Below are 17,227 nucleotides of genomic sequence, written 5' to 3'. Positions count from 1 at the left end.
ACTGCACGTGTTTGTCTGTGCATACAGATTTCAAGTAAGCTCTGTAGTTATAACTCTAGCAAGTGACACGTGATGGACCCCAAGCCACTACACTGTGAAATATGCACAGAAAAGAAGGACAAATGAAGATAGCGAGGTCTGTTTTATTTTGCGCTCAACTGTAAAATGCCACCCTTGTAGGACAGAGGCTCGCTGCTTCTGAGCAGGACTCACTGACTGCTAAGTTGTGGGTAGTATTTCACTTTGAGCCACTGTTAATATCCAGGTTTATCCAGGCATAATGACCTCACTATTTGTGACACATTGTTGAATTTTCTGGTTCTTTTAACTTATTTAGACTTTTTTCTTCCTTCCCTTTCATTGGAAGACTGGGATGATCCTGAACAGAGCGATAACTCAGGGCTGCCTGGCTATTGGTCATCCAGTCAGAGTTGAGACCACCCAAGGAACATCACTAGAAGCATACAAATTACTGCTACGGAAAAGGTAATACTTATGTGTGATATGGCTCAAACAACAAACATTGCCTTTGCAGATTCTGAGCAGGCGTATTGAGATGTTTTATGGCTTGTATAGAAAAATCATGAGGGATTTACACTTCATGTTAACATTGCTATTTTAACCTAGAAGAATCTTCTTGAATATTTATGTCACTTAGTTCGGAAGTATGCTAAAAAGAGAAATGTTGACTTCAAAAGGATCTATGCAGTCAACTAGCTCTGTGAGCTTTACTCTGTTAGCTTTAGGATTCATTGTTTTACTCCATTTATATTGCAAATCAAAAAACTTAAATTAGCTTTGTGCTTTTAATCTTTTCTCCATTTTTTGAACGTGAACACTGTAAAAGTAAAATTATGAGATGAAACAATGGCTGACTTGGAACAGGCCAGAAGTAGCCTCTGTCTATCTTACAGAAGATATGGTTAGAAATGTCTTAAGAATACAAGTAAATATTTTTGGATTTAAAAAAAAAAAAACACTGAGGAAGTTGATTTACATCTAATCACCTAGAAGAATTTTTTCCAAGATGCTTCATTTTTTTGTTCCTTCATTCCTTCATTTCTTCCTCCCACCCTTCCTCTCTCTGTCCTTCTTTTCTACCCTTCTTTCTTTTAAGACAAAAGCTCTCTATCATCTAGTCCTGGCTGTCCCAGAACTCACTATGTAGATCAGGTTGGCCTCAAATTCACGGAGCTCTTCTGCCTGTGCCTCCTGAGTGCTGCGATTAAAAGTATGCTCTGTTTTCGCAGCACTCATCACCTTTGATTTAATTTAATATCAACAAGAACAAGCCTTGTTGTAATTTTTTTAGTACATTGAGAGCCATGATTTAGATAGTTTGACTCAATAAGGACATGCATAGAGATGAAGCTACAATAATGATATTTAGGCATCAGGGAGGTTGGCCCAGATGTGGTTGCAGAAGGGAAAATATAACATGAATCATGAACATTTTGTTCAGCAGGCATAAATACCATACAGTGATTAAAAGCACAGTCTATAGTCAAGTTTCTAGGTGTAAACCCTGGCTGGACAACTCACTCTCACAACAACCACACACTTCTGCACCAAGTACCATTCTAAAATCTCAAAGTTGCCTTGTTACATTAAACCTCATGTCAGTTGGGTTAGCTAATTATCATGATTATCTGTACTGAAGTTGAGGAACCAATCACTTGTTCAGGGTCATACCTAATAGGTAGCTGAACAAAAAACAAACTCGACCAGACAGTCTCTTACCCCAAAACAGACTCTTAGTCACGACACTACTCTATGTAATAGGAGAAAGTCAAATAGAAAACTTGACAGCGAGTGTCTAGTATAGTAACAGAACACCTTAGAGGTTGAGGAGGGAAAAGGCATGCAGGAAAAAGAGACATAAATGTTTTTGAAAATACACTTTTATCATGAAATTTCTGTAATTGTGTCTTATTAGGCAAATAACTTTTCTCACTTAGCTTTTACACATATCCCTATTACTGTAACTAGGCTTGATTTGTGTATTTAAATGCCATCTCTGCACCCCCCCCCCTCCAGTGCTGGGAGTACAAGTGCACTTATGGTGCTTGACTTTATATGTGGGGCCTAGTGATCAAACTTGAATCCTCATGGTTGCATTGGAGTCACTTTACTGACAGAGCCAACTCTATAGCCTCTTAAAGAGATTCCTTTGTTTGTTTGTTTGTTTTGAGACAGAGTTTCTCTGTGCCTTTGGAGGCTGTCCTGGAACTAACTCTTGAGGTCCAGGCTGGTCTCACAGAGATCCACCTGCCTCTGCCCCCCAAGTGCTGGGATCAAAGGCATGCACCACTACCACCTGGCTAAGATATTCTTTTCTTATTCTTTGAAAATCCATAGTTGTATACCTTTCCCCCATTCCTTCCCTCAAATTCCACTTGGTCCTCTTCCGCACTATATTTCCCTTCTAGCTTGTCCTAATTTTTTAATAACCCATTGAACCCAGTTAGTGCTGTATATATGTACATGACTGTGGGTTGACTAAGACATGGGCAACCTAAAAGTGGCCACCCCTCAAAGAAGAGTGACTCTAATGTAATCACTGACAATCATCGACTGTCAACATCTCTTCAAGTAGGGGTAGAGTCTACACGCTGGGATTTGTAACCAGATTGGTCTTGTGCAGGTCTTATGCAGGTAATCAAAGATGCTGTGGGTTCATGTGTATTAACAGCCATGCTATATCCAGAGGACATCCTTTCATTGTACTCTTTTCTGTCATCTGGCTTTTAAGTTCTTTCTGTCACCCCTTCTACCATATTCCTTGAGCGCTAGTGGATAGATGTTTATATAGATGTCCCATCTGTGGCTGAATGTGCACAGCTACTTATTCTTAGCACTTTGAACATTTATGAATCTCTGCATTAACCACTTCCCATTAGAAGAAGAGACATCTCTCCCCAAGGTGGAGAACTGCACAAACATATCGGTAAAAGTACAAATATTTAGAAAGCAGTTTGACAACATGATGTCTTAGCAAAGCAACATTAAAGGGTTTTCCCTTGGGCCTATGACTTGACTTAGCCAGGGATTTTGAGCATGTTTACAGCACAAGCCATGAATTCCCTGTAATGGAGCAGACCTTGCATTCAATCAAGAGTGGTTGGTTACCCATATAGTCTTGCCATTGGTACACCAGTGGGTACGTCTTTCCTGGTAGGTCATATTTGTAGCATTTAAGATTCAACATTAGGTAAGACTGTTGATGTCTTTTCTCTCCCAGCTGCCTGCATAGCAACTTTCAGCAGCATGAAAATTATCCAGGAGGGAGAGTTTCCCACTTAGAGGATATTGATTTCTCTATGTCTGCATCCAAAGTGAGTGGTGTTTCTCTTTAAGGGAACTGCATAGTAATGAGAATAGTCTACATTCTACCAATAAGACAAATCTCAACAACTCCAACAGGTTTAAAATAAGATAAGATGTATTCTTTGACCATATAGAGTTAAATTAGAAATCAATAGTAGAAGGGCCAGCATTTTGTTCAGTGGTAGAGTGTATACATTTGATCCTCAGCACAAATTGAAAGAAAAAAAAAAAAGAACTCAAAAGGAGAAACTTAATGAAAATAAAATATAAATGTTGGCCCACAATGAAGGGCTATTTTGACTCTAGTAGCATGTCATATTTAGAAGACTGAGTTAAAATATTGGCAAGTAGAGCTCTTGTCACTCTTAGCTGATGGAAATTAAAAACAGTTTGGTCAAATTGAGAGCTACTTTCAACTCTTACAGAATGCAGACACTTTTCTACTCCATGGCTTTGCTATCCTACTCTGAAGAATTTATCCAAAGAAAACGAAAGTATGTGTCCCTACTAGGACTTGCACACGGATGTTCGCAACAGCTTTACTACAAAAGATGGTAAAGCTAGAATAACCTAAAGGTCCACCTACACAGGGAAAATAAGTAAATTATCCTTTCCAAACAATGATGTCGGCCAACAAAAGGGAATCAGTTATTGGTAATGCAATACTAGGAGTAGAATCTCAAAGGGATTTTGCTAAAAGAAAGTTAAAAAAAAAAAAAAGAGCCATACCACTTGGCATCATTCACATGCAATTGAAATAAATTTTCAAGAATTTAGAATAATAGAATGCAGGTCACCAGCTGACTAGAGATAAAGAAAGTGGGGAGGTCAGAATGTAGGATTTTAAAAGACTGACAGGAGCTGAGGAGATGACTGCTTTCCCAGAAGACCTGGATTCAGTTCCCTTCACCCATGTGGCCATTCACAATTGTCTGTAACTTCAGTTCTAGGGGATCTGATGCTCTCTTCCATCCTCTGTGAGCACTGCACTCACATGGTGCATGAGCAAAATATAATAAAAATAACAGTAATAAAAAGTTTCAGAGATGCACCAGAAAGCTTTAGGAGTGATTTCTGGGGAGGGGGTTGAGAGCTATAGAAATGTTTGTTATTATGATTGAGATGATGCTTTTAAAATGTATACATATTTCAAAGTCTCATGTTTTATTCTTTAAATAAATGCCTGTCAATTGTACACCCAACATGTTATATGATAAGTAGAATAAATAAAGCCACTTGAAGTTCCAAATAAATCTTATTGAAAAGACTAAAATACAAACTAAAAAAAATAAACAAAAATTGAAAATGAGTAGAGATAATTGAGTTATTGTTATGTTGGAGAGAGAGGGAGAAAGAGAAGAGAAAGAAAAAAGAGAGACATGAGAAGGAGAGAGGAGAGAGACAGGCAGAGAGATCTGACTAGCATCCTCAGTCCAAACAGCAGGTGTGTGGAGTGTCCTGTTTGCTGGTCTTGCTTACAATGCCCAGGGTTCTCCTTGGCCACAGTGGATGCTGTCAGCAGAGCATCCTCTGTCCAGAGGACTTATCTGAGCCTATCCAAATCACCTACCTACTGTGGTCAGGATAGTGAGACAGTGGTGGTAAAGCTCAATGTCCTGAAAGCAGGGACAGAGAAACATGCAGCAAGTTTGGAGATGCTATGGGGGTTGTTGGATACAGAGAGGTGGAGGCAGAAGGATCAGAAATTCAAAGTCATACTCCAGAACAGAGTGAGTTTGAGGTCAGGCTGGCCTTAAACACAGTTCCTCATGTTGTGGTGGCCCCCATAAAATTACTTCTGTGCTATTTCATAACTGTAATTCTGCTACTGTTGAGAACCATGATGTAAACATCTGATATGCAGGATATCTGATATACCACCCCCGTGAAAAGGTCATTTGACTCCTAAAGGGAACACTACCCATAGGTTAAGAACCACTGGTTCAGTGAGATCCTGTCACTGAAGTGAAATGCACAAGTTTAACTAGCAAAATGTCTATTTACAACAGGCCATTTTTATCATCTAGTAGAGAATGAAAAGCAAGGGGGAGGGAAAGTGGGATGAGAGCCGAGTAGTTGGGAGGAAGGTAGATTCTTCTGCACAAAGATAGTCTCACTTGTCATGTTGATTCAACCTGGAAGTTAGGTGAGGGTAGAGTCAGAATAGCAGAACATTTGGGAAACTCCAAGGTGTTTTTAATTTTTAAAAAGAATATCAGTAGGCCCAAGATGTTATTTCTGGGTACAAATACTTTCAAAGATATCTTAGCCCAAACACCTATTGCACTTATATGACTTTATATTTTGAGGTACTCACAACTCGCACTTCATTATGAATAACAATAAATATCAAATGACGATCACCTCCAGAGATAAATTTTTTTCTTCTGCTGCTATGTAGTTTAGTATGATTTCAACAAAGGCTAGAAATCAAGAATAACAATAAATATCAAATGACGATCACCTCCAGAGATAAATTTTTTTCTTCTGCTGCTATGTAGTTTAGTATGATTTCAACAAAGGCTAGAAATCAAGATGTAGCCCTTTGTAAGCTAAAAATAATGGAGCTAGCATTTAGAGTGGCAGCCTGACAACTCACAAAGAATATTGTAAACATATCATGCCTCATTAGTGCCGCTATGTCTCATTTGCTGTCAGTCATCTGATTCATATTCACAATAGCAGGCCTGCACTTATTGTTTTCTTTTAATATACTTCTTCTGTTCTGTGTATCTGACCACCAGTGGATGAAAGGCAAATCAACGTCATTACCACGGAACCTATACAACCTTAAAGTCATGAAAAGATGCTTAATTCCAAAAGACATTTGGAACACCTTACAGATTGATGGATCCAAAAATGCTTTTCAGATTCCCACTAAAAATTGAGGCTACTTCATTTTTAGGATATATGGGAAAGATGTTTTCATGTTAAAATATCTTTCTAGGTTTTCTTGAAAACATCAGTAACATCAGGCTTACATTTGTTCATTACACCAACCAGACTTGAGCTGAGCCATCCCAATTACACATCGATACTTCAGTTTTCTGTATTCTCAGCCATTTCTTCAAGTGGTGTCTTCACACTAGCTTCAGCCTGTTCCATACATTTCTAGTGCCTGTCTGGGTCTTAAAAGCTTTTGAATTCATGGCCCTTGTTCACAGAGTCAAAGGATTAGTGGGAAAGTTGAAAGTCTGTTGTGTACTTTGGTCTGTGTTCTTCTTAGAATAAACAGGCTACAATCTCTACTTACAGTTTTAAAGAATCTATAAAGATGACTTCAGACTCTCATAGGACACTATCCAATATGATACCATCTTTATTGTTTTCCTTACTTTGGCCTTACTGTTTCAGTTGTAGCTATATGCATGCATCTACTTTTTTAAAAAATTACTTAAGACTTGCTGGATTTGCAGTGATGAATGGCCAGTATTACCAAGACAGGGTAACATACACTGGCTTAAGGACATCTGTGAACACAGCCGAAGAGTATAGCTGTATACATACATACAACCTACAGACTCTCTTTAGGGTTGCTCATATGTACACTTGAGGTTGGATAACCTCCCAGGGGACTCATCCCTGGAGAAAAATGATTCTCCCTCTCTCAGCAGCCATTGATAGTCTATAGCTCTAATTGGGAAAAGGGGGATGGGTAATACAGAGGAAGGAGGACCGAGAGATAAACAGTACAACGATGTTTGAGAAAAGCTGTAGGGAGGATTATATTATTTTATAATCTTATTTAAAACACATATATATTAAATGTGTGTACCTATATAGCTTTTTAAAATTGTTAGTGTAGTCATGAAGTGGTGGCCCACACCTTTAATCCTATCACTTGGGAGGCAGAGGCAGGCCAGTCTCTGAGTTCCAGGCCAGCTTGATACAGCAATCTTGTCTCAAAAGACCAAAATATCACAAGAAAGACTAAAAATAAAAAAAAAATAAAATGGTTACTTTAACAGTATAGACACTCAGTGAATTGTACAATTGTGTAGTCTTGTTAGTTTCTGCGAGTGATTTTCTTATTTGCAATTTTTTTTAAAGAAATAAAGTTTAAAAGAAAAAATTCTAACTTCTGAATTGATAACCTTTAACCAACAACATTGATTTTTGTATTTAGTTATTAAAATATGAGCATTGTCAGTATTGGAGAAAAACTTCCAGCATGAAACTATTTGGTGAGCATTTTAACATAATTGTATTAAAATATTATACATGCATTGATGTGTGTTAGGTCACTGAGATTATATCCAAATTATAAGCAATGATGCTGCAATGTGAATATTATTACTGAGCTTCAAGTGATGTGAAAATGACTAGTGTTACAGGCTTCTAATTGATCTGAGCCAGCTCTGTGCTGAAGGTCAGGCCCTGAAGTCTAGGACTATTGCACACTTCCTATTGCTGTCATTCTGCCAGCCCACTTTAACTTTCTGCATCTCATTTTATTGTCTATGAAGGAAGATGAGAGTAAGGTAGCTTCCCAGTCCTCGCCACATTTTCCCTCTGTGTGCTGTCTTTAGGATGTACTATTATTGTCAAAGTGGTAATTTTAATTTCGGCCCTAATAAATAAACCTCAAGTAAGACACCTTCTTGTTTGCTTTACTAACCTCTATGAATTATTCTACAAGGAACTCTAGAACAACAGTGCCCCCAGCCTCCATCACCTACTGGAGGCTAAGCTGAGCAATAGTTAAGTTGGCTTAATGCTTGAAACTGGAATTCTTGTTCAGGGAGAATTCACCTTGAAAATTACTTCACTAACAATTTTTTTTAATCTATGTGTTAAAATGCTTTATGTTATCTCATACCTGTGCTCCCTCTTATCCTTTTAATTTCATTTTATAAGGCTGGGATGCAGCTTAGTCTGGCAGAACACTTGTCTGGCATGAATGAAGATCCCAGCTCAGTCCCCAGCACCTCAGTAACTAAGAAAGGGAAATAAATCATTCTCTTTAATAGTGTCACGTTCCTTATATTCAGCCCAGTTTTCTGGAACAAACCTTGGATCAGCCTCTCTGACCATCACTCTGTAGCTGTGGTTACCACCTCTGATCTCCCTTTATGATATAGGAAAGCAAATGATTTCTTTACTGTGTAGCTGTCCCTTCTCATGTGTGGGGATTCTTTTTACATGGTTTTCCACAGATGTCAGCTGGCCGGCCAGTCATGCAGTTCATTTTGCACACTGACCTGGAGTTGTGGTAGTTTGTGTTGGCTTCTACAGGGTAAGACCTCAGTACCAACTTCAGAGGTGAGGAGTACAGATCCAGTAACAGTGGAATTGGCTTCCAGGACTTATGGAAACACTTAAAGACATTTGCGCGTTGTGTAAAGGAAACACAAATGCACAGGTTCTCAGAGGTACACAGAGCAAAGGCTGGAAGGGTCCTGGGTCCAGGAGCTCCTACTTTGTGGACCCTGCACATCAATCTCTGGACCCATGTTCACAACCCAACTCCCTACCCCCAAAAGTGTAGTTTTGAATGGAGGCATGATTGGTTGGTAACATAATTTCCAGTATTTTCCTTCTCTTCCCAGAAGTTGGGGGTGAAGAGAAAATTCTAAGCTTCCATCATGACTCAGTCTTTTTAAGCTGGTGATCAACTGTCATCCTGGAAACCCAGTGAGACCTGAACCATTAGAAACAAAGCTGCTCTAACACCCAGGAGGTTCTAAGACATTTAAGGAATTCTGATCCAAGACATGAAGCAGCAGCAATGTATTTCTTATTAGTTCACAATTATAAATAATGTACCTTCCTTCCTCACTTCTGGCATCATCCCAGCTCAGTGTTTCCAAAGTCTTATCCAGAGACCACATTTGTCTAGATTTTCCTGAATTCTTTTCATTAGAATGGCATAAAATCCATGTGAATGCAGCTTTCTGGAATCCAGATTCAGGACCTTCAGCATCAAACCTCTGAGAACAGGGCCTGGAAATACACATTGCTAACAAGCACTCATTGCTGTCTAGCCTTCTGCTCTCTGCCGGGTGTGTGGAGGACTCGTGCACTAAACTGATTCCGCTTGAGAATGAACTTAAGAACACAGTAAAATTCCTGATGCCTCATATTCTCAACCTTTGATGGTTCTGTCAAAACTCAGAGGCAGTAGGAAAAGTCCTGTTTAACATCCCGTTAACACTTAATTGAATTCATTTTGTCGTACCGTTGTAAAGTTTCCTGATATTAATGAATACATGATTAGTTAATTAGGCACGATTAGCTTCATTACACTTCAGGTTTTTTCTCGTTCAGATTTAGTTCAGAATATATGATGTGCCTTAACAAAATTCTGCAACCATCTCAGAAGAGCTGCCTGAGGTTCCTGTTCTTTTCATGATACTGCTTTCTACACCAATATCTTCATCCTCAAGCAGTTAAGCTGCTCTCCTCACAGGAAGGACCATTTTGTGGGGAGGTGTAGAAATTCCTACATTTTTTGATTCTCCTCCTTCTTCCCTCCTCCTGTTCCTCCCTGCTTTTCTCCTCCTGCCCTCCCTCCCTCCTTTCTGTAAGGGTCCCCCTTTTCTTATCTGCCTGTTGGCCACAAGTCCATTAGGACAAGGGGCAGAAGCAAGGACAGAGAGCAGAGAGCTTTGTAAGGCCTGTGAGCATGACAGAGGAAGCTGTCTGGGAGATAACTTCAGTGAATCAGCTCAATTTTTTTCCAGAATATAGGAAATATTACAAGGTTGGGAATGATTGCTGGGGAATCACCTAATTTGCAGTAAACAGCACACTCCTATCATAAAGCTCCTAGTATAAGCCTTAGTTATCATCTGTGGAAGCATGGTCCTATAGACATGTTTCTAGCACAATATCTATCACCTGGGCAGCAGGGGAAAAGCATCTGGAGGGAACTGTGTCCAGGGTCATACTAGAGATAAGTCAGGCATCTGGCCCTAGAGACAGTCTCCAAATAAAGTCAGGTAGAGGACAGGGTGCCTTCCTCCAAGGGCAGGGAGTTGTCCATGTTGCTGAGCTCAGAGAGAGCTGCCAGGTTGTGATAGACTGCAACCTCCAGCTAGCAGGGCATCTCACCTCTCACCTTCCTTCCTGTCTTCCTTCCTTCCTCCCTTCCTTCCTTCCTCCCTTCTTTTCTTCCTTCCTTCCTTTCTCTATCCTTTTTCTTTCTTCATTCCTTAATTTTTTCTCTATTTCTTTCCTTCCTCCTCCCTTTCTTTCTTTCTTCTTTCCTTTTTTCTTTCTTCATTTCTTTCCTTCCTCCTTCCTCCTTTCTTCCTCCCTCCTTCCCTCCCTCCCTTCTTTCTTCTCTCTCTCTCTAATATATATATATACATACATATATATATATATGTATATATATATATATATATCTTCTTTTTTATTGAGTTCTTTTGCAACCAATAATCCTGCCCCAGGAATTATAGACGTGAGTCACAGTGTTGGCCTCTACAATTCTTTGCTGACTATATTTCATCTCTAAAACTCTATTGTCAGTGTTGTTGTTATAAATACATATATTGCAAACACACACACACACACACACACACACACACACACACGCACAGTGCTTTGGGTACTGCAGTGCTACAGCAGTAGAATGATGCAGTTCTCTTGCCAGATCATATGAAAACGTGACCATTTCATTTATAACCCTGAAGTGTTTCTGTGTAGAGCAAAAGCAACAGTCTATAAATTCTATTTTCATTTGCAGAGATGAAGGAGATGAGTCCCAGAAGTGGATATTTGGAACAGATGGCTGCATTTATTCTAAGGTAAGGACTGGATAGGACACACCTTTTATTCCTAAGAAAATTTGTTCACAGATGCATGCAAAATAAACTGTTTTAGAAAGAGATTCTGTATCTGCACAAATGATATTTTTTCCTGCATTTTAGCATAATTTAACTCAATCGTTGCCCTGGAATTTTTATTTAATTAAAAAAAGAAAGCATTTTTTTTTTTCAAAGTAAAAATATGTTTCACAACTCATTGACTCCATACTTGGGAGTTTGTTTCTTTACACTTTAAAATAAGATTAGTTCAAGACCTGCTTGGTTTTTGGACTAATAGATGTGGTGTTGTCTATAGTATTAGAGTTTTACCCTCAAGTTCTGTTGGGGAACCAAGTGCAATTGTGAGAGCCTATGTTGTTTGAGGGTCTCTGGCAACCCCTGGCCAACAAATTGGAGGGAGAAACACCCTACAGCTGTGACTGGGCTGTTTGACAGTCCAAGGTTTCTGGGAGCATTGCCCCCCCCCCCCCATGTGGGGGAATTCCAGGTAAACTACTTTCAAAAATACTATTTGGGGCTGGAAATATGGCTTAACATTTAAGAGCATGTGCCACTCTTGCAGAGGACCCAGATTCAATCCCCAGAACCCTTATGAAAGACACCTTTAACTCCAGCTCCAGGTAGACACAAAGCCTCTACAATTCAAGAGCATTAGCACTCATGTACACACACGCAGACACAGACACAGACACAAGAGAAAGAGAAAGAGCAGGAGAGAAAGAGAGAGAGAGAGAGAGAGAGAGAGAGAGAGAGAATTAAAAACAAAATTATACATTATACATTATACATTATAGCCCGGCGGTGGTGGCACACACAACTTTAATTCCAGCACTCAGAAGGCAGAGGTAGGCGGATCTCTGTGAGTTTGAGACCAGCAGGGTCTACAAGTTCCACAACAGCCTCTGAAGCCACAAAGAAACCCTGTCTTGAAAAACATATATATATGAATATGTGTATATGTATATATGTAATATACACATATATATTATTTTAGGATGCTTATAGGTTTCCACATGGTTTTTAAAAACACCCTTAACATTATTTAGTGTTTCCCTGATTGCTAAGGATGCTTAGTACTTTTAAAATTATCTCTTAGTAGGTCCCACTTCCTATACTGACAGATGTGGAACAGAACCGTTTCAGGTCCACCTTCATCTTTTCTCCCCAATACATCTGCCTGTGATTTGTATGCGAAGTATCTCCCAAAGGTGCACGTACCAAAGACTTGAACCTGAGTCCATGGACCACTGAGAAGTGGTTAGAGCATTCAGGCTCTAGCCATATGAACTGATTAATTCACTGATGAATAAAATTGAACCAACCAATAGGAAGTGGTAGAAATGTGACAGGTGGGGTCCAGGGTTGGGTATGTCATTTTTCTCTTGCAAGATATGCATGGTCCTGGCCTCTCCCTCATCATGCTCTCACTCCTCTCTGGCTATCACAAAGTGAGAGCCTGAAGGGCTCTATTAACCCTTCAGCCATGATGGCCTGACTCACCACAGGCTCAGCATCATGGAACCCCATGCACTGAAACCATGAGCCTAAATAAATTCTTATTCTTCCCCCAGGCTGTTTCCAATGTTGTCCCTGTGACAAAAGTTCTTCTAATACTATTCAAACACCTCCCCGCCCCTGTCCGGTGTGCAGCTTCTGTCCTTAGCATGTTTGTATCCCTGCAAGCAGATGATATATGCTTTCCTACTTAAAACACAAGTTAGTTTTAAGTAGGTTTGGATTCTAAACTTTATTCACAAATACAATCACTGATTTTTCTATGATTACTATAAATTCACAGAGGAAAAACTATTACTGAATCATTTCAGGCTTTGAAACATTTGAAAAATTCGACTAGCTCCACATTTAGTCATATCCAAGTTATTTCCATATATTTAAAGATAAATGGAGGATAATTTGGTAATTATTTGCAGCTGTGCTCATGCGATTTAGTTGGGTTTTTTTTTTTTTTTTTTTTTTTTTTTTTTAAGGATGGAATTGCTGCTATAGGACACTATAAATGTATCTTGGCTCCAACACTTACTAGCTGTGTGGCCTTAGGCAAATCACCTAACCTTTCTGAGCTTCACATTCTTCATCTGCAAAGTGTAGATATTAATGCTAGCATTGTGAGCATTTGGCACAGATACTGGCTTAGAACAGCTAATTGGTAATTTGCAGCTAATAATGATAATAACAGGAAAATTTAAATACATTTATTGCATTTTACTGTGTTGTTTTTACTTGGATAACTGTTTTCTTTTTATGTCAACTATTTCTTTATTCACTTGCAAAACCTAATAAAATCATGTTTCATAGATATTTGACCAACTACAGCTAAGCTAAATACTTAAATTTGATCACTCATATAGAAGAAAATGTACATTAAATCATCTAACTCAGTGTAATGATAAGTGTGTGATTTTGGAAGCATAGAAATAAAGACAGAATCTGTTTAAGAGAAGACCGCCTTTGGGCATGTGTGAAATTAAGAACTCCCAAGCTAATAGTAGCTTAAGCAAAAAGTAAATAAGGAAGCTCGGCATGGTGGCACATGTCTTTAATACCAGTACTTGAGAGGCAGAGACAGGTGCAACTCTGTAAGTTCAAGGCCAGCCTGGTGTACGTGGAGCGTTCCAGGGCAGCTCGGGCTACATAGAGAGATGCCATCTTAACAAAACAAAACACAAAAGGTAAATAGTGAATAAGGAAATATGAAAAAATCTTTGCAACATCAACATCAGAGGGTGAGATAATATAATACTATTGAGTAAGGTTGGCATTTCAACAGGAAAGTTTAAACCCTTTGATAGAAAAAAAAGGTCAAAGGGCATGAAAACAAAACACATCAGAAGAAAAATTAAAAGAGCCAAGCCAAATAAAGCATGTGATTTGGCTCAGTAAGAAGTCAACAACTGTCAGATAGTTCAGTGGGGACCCTCCTCTGATGAGAGCAATATAAGCCTGGGACTCTCCAGTCTGATGAAGGCATTGTAGGCACATAATGCTCACCTCTGATTAGCATTAGCTTTCTACTGTATGTAGTAACGTACCTCCAAAGCACAGAAACTTCAAACAACAAACACTCATGGATTCATTGGCTGGGAATCCAAAGTGGCTTCACTGTAGTTCTCAGCAGCAGCAGCAGCAGCAGTAGCATACATTGCCTGCATGTATGTCTGTGCACTTCAGGCATTCCCACTGTCCAGGGAAGCCAAAGAGGGTGTTGGAACTGGCATTATAGGTGGTTATGAGCCACCTTGTGGGTACTGAGAATCTAACCTGGGTCCTTTGGAAGGACAGTCAATGTTCTTACTCACTAAGCCATCTCTCCAGTCCCTCACTGGACTTTTTTTTTTTTAATTTTTTAAAATTTATTTTATATAATAAAGTCCATTTAAATGAAAACAAACATTTATACACAATATTTGGGAATTTGGGCGTTGTTCTTTCCAAACTACTTCCTGCTGGTAAGGGGCGCTGTCATGGGGGATTCGAAGAAGATTCAGAAATCCTGGCTGTAGTCTGTAAGGCTGCTTTGTCCAGCTGTTTTGAATGTAGGATCATCTCATACTCTGTTTCAGGCGGTCTGGCTTGATCAAACCACATTAGTCTGGAAGGAATCCACATCTTTTCATTTTCTGTGGAAACAAAAATAGAAATCCTTTTCCCCAGTAACTTGTCCTTGAACTTAAATTTTGTAGTCAAAGCATTTTTTAAATTTAATTTATTATTTTACATGTCGATCCCAGTTCCCTCTCCCTCCCTCCTTCCCTCCCTCCCTCCTTCCCTCCCTCCTTCACTCCCTTTTACCCTCTCTGCCCTCTCACATGCACTCTAACCACCCTCCCTCCCATCCCACCACCCCAATTCCATATGTAGGGGAATGCCATCCAGTTGGGGTCATGTAGATCTGACAGGTCATGTGAAGTAGGGACTAGGGCTTCTCTCTTGTCTCTAGATTAAGGCAGTTATCCCTCCATGGGGGATGTGTTCGCAAAGTCCTTTTGTGCACCAGGGATACATCCTGGCTCCACTGTCTGAGGTCTCTTAGACTGTTCAGTCCTTCTGGCTGAGACCCATATTCAGGAGGGCCTGAGTCAGTCCCATGCTGGCTTCCCAGCTATCAGTCTAGTGGCCGTTAGCTCCTCCTTGTTCAGGTAAGCTGTCTGTATGTGTTTCTGCCACCTGGTCTTGTCCTCTCCATCTGTTTCTGGGTTCTAGTTCGACTCAGTGTTTATGTATGGGTGTTTGCTCCTGTTTCCAAAAGGCATTAGTTGAGGGCTCCATGGATAAGTTAGTTGTTGATCTCACTCTCTGGGAAGGGCATTTATGATAGCCTTTCCACGGAAGCTCAAATTGTTAGTTGGGAGCAGTCTTGTAGTTCTCTAGACCTTTCTTTGTGTTCAATTTTATCTTCAAACCAATAATGGCTCCCTCTTTTATGTTCTCTGTCTCTGTCTGTCTCTGTCTCTCTCTCTCTCTTCTCTCTCTCTTTCCTGTCTTCTATTCCTAACCAGGCTCAATCTTCCTGGTCACACATGTTTTCCTTTTCTCCCCCTCGTTTTCACCTACTTCTCTGAAAACAGCCTGATATTGGCATAAAAATAGACAGGTAGACCAATGGAATTGAATTGAAAATCCTGATATTAACCCACACACCTATGAACACCTGATTTTCGACAAAACAGCTAAAATTATACATTGGGGAGAAGACAAATGGTGCTGGCACAATTGGATGAGGGTGTGTAGAAGACTGCAGATAGACCCATGTCTGATGCCATGCACAAAACTCAAGTCCAAATGGATCAAAGACCTCAACATCAATCCAGCGACATTGAACCTCTTAGAAGAGAAAGTAGGAGCTACCCTTGAACAAATTGGTATAGGAGACCGCTTCCTGAACATAACTCCAGGGGCACAGACACTGAGAGAAACAATTAATAAATGGGACCTCTTCAAACTTAGAAGCTTCTGTAAGGCAAAGGACACAGTGGACAAGACCAAATGGCAGCCCACAGACTGGGAAAAGATTTTCACCAATCCTATATCCGACAAAGGGATGATCTCCAAAATTTACAAAGAACTCAAGAAACTAGTCAAGAAAACACCAAATAACCCTATTAAAAAATGGGGTACAGAACTGAAGAAAGAATTCCCAATAGAGGAAATCAAAAAGGCTGAAAGACACTTAAGAAAATGCTCCACATCCTTAGCTATCAGGGAAATGCAAATCAAAACAACTTTGAGATACCATCTTACTCCTGCCAGAATGGCTAAAATTAGAAACACCAGTGATGACTCATGTTGGAGAGGACATGGAGAAAGGGGAGCACTCCTCCACTGCTGGTGGGAGTGCCAACTCATACAGCCATTTTGGAGATCAGTATGGCGGTTCCTCAGGAAAATGGGAATTGGTTTACCACAGGACCCGGCAATCCCCTCAGGCATATACCCAAAGGATTCACATCCATGCAACAAAGGCATCTGTTCAACTATGTTCATAGCAGCACTATTTGTAATAGCAAGAACCTGAAAGCAACCTAGACGCCCCTCAATTGAAGAATGGTTAATGAAGATGTGACACATCTACACAATGGAATACTACTCTGCAGAAAAAATTAATGGTATCTTGAAATTTGCAGGCAAGCGGATGGCACTTGAAGAAACCATCCTGAATGAGGTAACCCAGTCACAAAAAGAGGAACACAGTATGTACTCACTCATATATGGATTTTAGACCTAGATCAAAGGATCACCAGCCTATAATTCACACCACCAGAGGAACTAGGATACAAGGTGTATTCTAAGAGATTCATATAAAGTCCCTCACAGAACTGGGAAGGGACAAGTCCCCCAGAGCTCAGGGGAAGTGGGGGGGGCAGAGACTGGGTAGTTTTAACTCAGAGTTCCTCATGAGAATGGGGCCAGTATGTCAACCAAGAGCTTCAGACGTCTGTGGCTGAATCAAGATGGGAAATCAGCTTCTGAGCATGTTCACACCTGCTGTTGCTCAGAGGTGTTAGTCCATCTCAGTGTGACCTCCCCCTACAGTGTCATCCATAATGTGAACTGTTGCAACAAGAAAAGATGAGGCAAGGGGGAAAATAGCAGCCTTGGTAGCTCTGACA

General features: G+C 39.9%; 1 protein-coding gene across 1 annotated transcript in view; it reads left to right on the top strand.

Annotated features, from left to right (window-relative positions):
• The window catches only part of Dcdc1 (doublecortin domain containing 1), a 374,005-nt gene that overhangs the window by 211,225 nt on the left and 145,553 nt on the right, over positions 1 to 17,227 (top strand). The window contains exons 15-16 of the mRNA XM_051183805.1: positions 368 to 486; positions 11,018 to 11,078. Of these exons, the coding sequence (XP_051039762.1) occupies positions 368 to 486; positions 11,018 to 11,078 (180 nt within the window). The remainder of the gene's footprint in view (positions 1 to 367; positions 487 to 11,017; positions 11,079 to 17,227) is intronic.

This window comes from Phodopus roborovskii, unplaced genomic scaffold (assembly GCF_943737965.1).
Source record: "Phodopus roborovskii unplaced genomic scaffold, PHOROB, whole genome shotgun sequence".
Classification (NCBI taxonomy): domain Eukaryota; kingdom Metazoa; phylum Chordata; class Mammalia; order Rodentia; family Cricetidae; genus Phodopus; species Phodopus roborovskii.
This window is presented reverse-complemented; position numbering and strand designations above follow the sequence as displayed.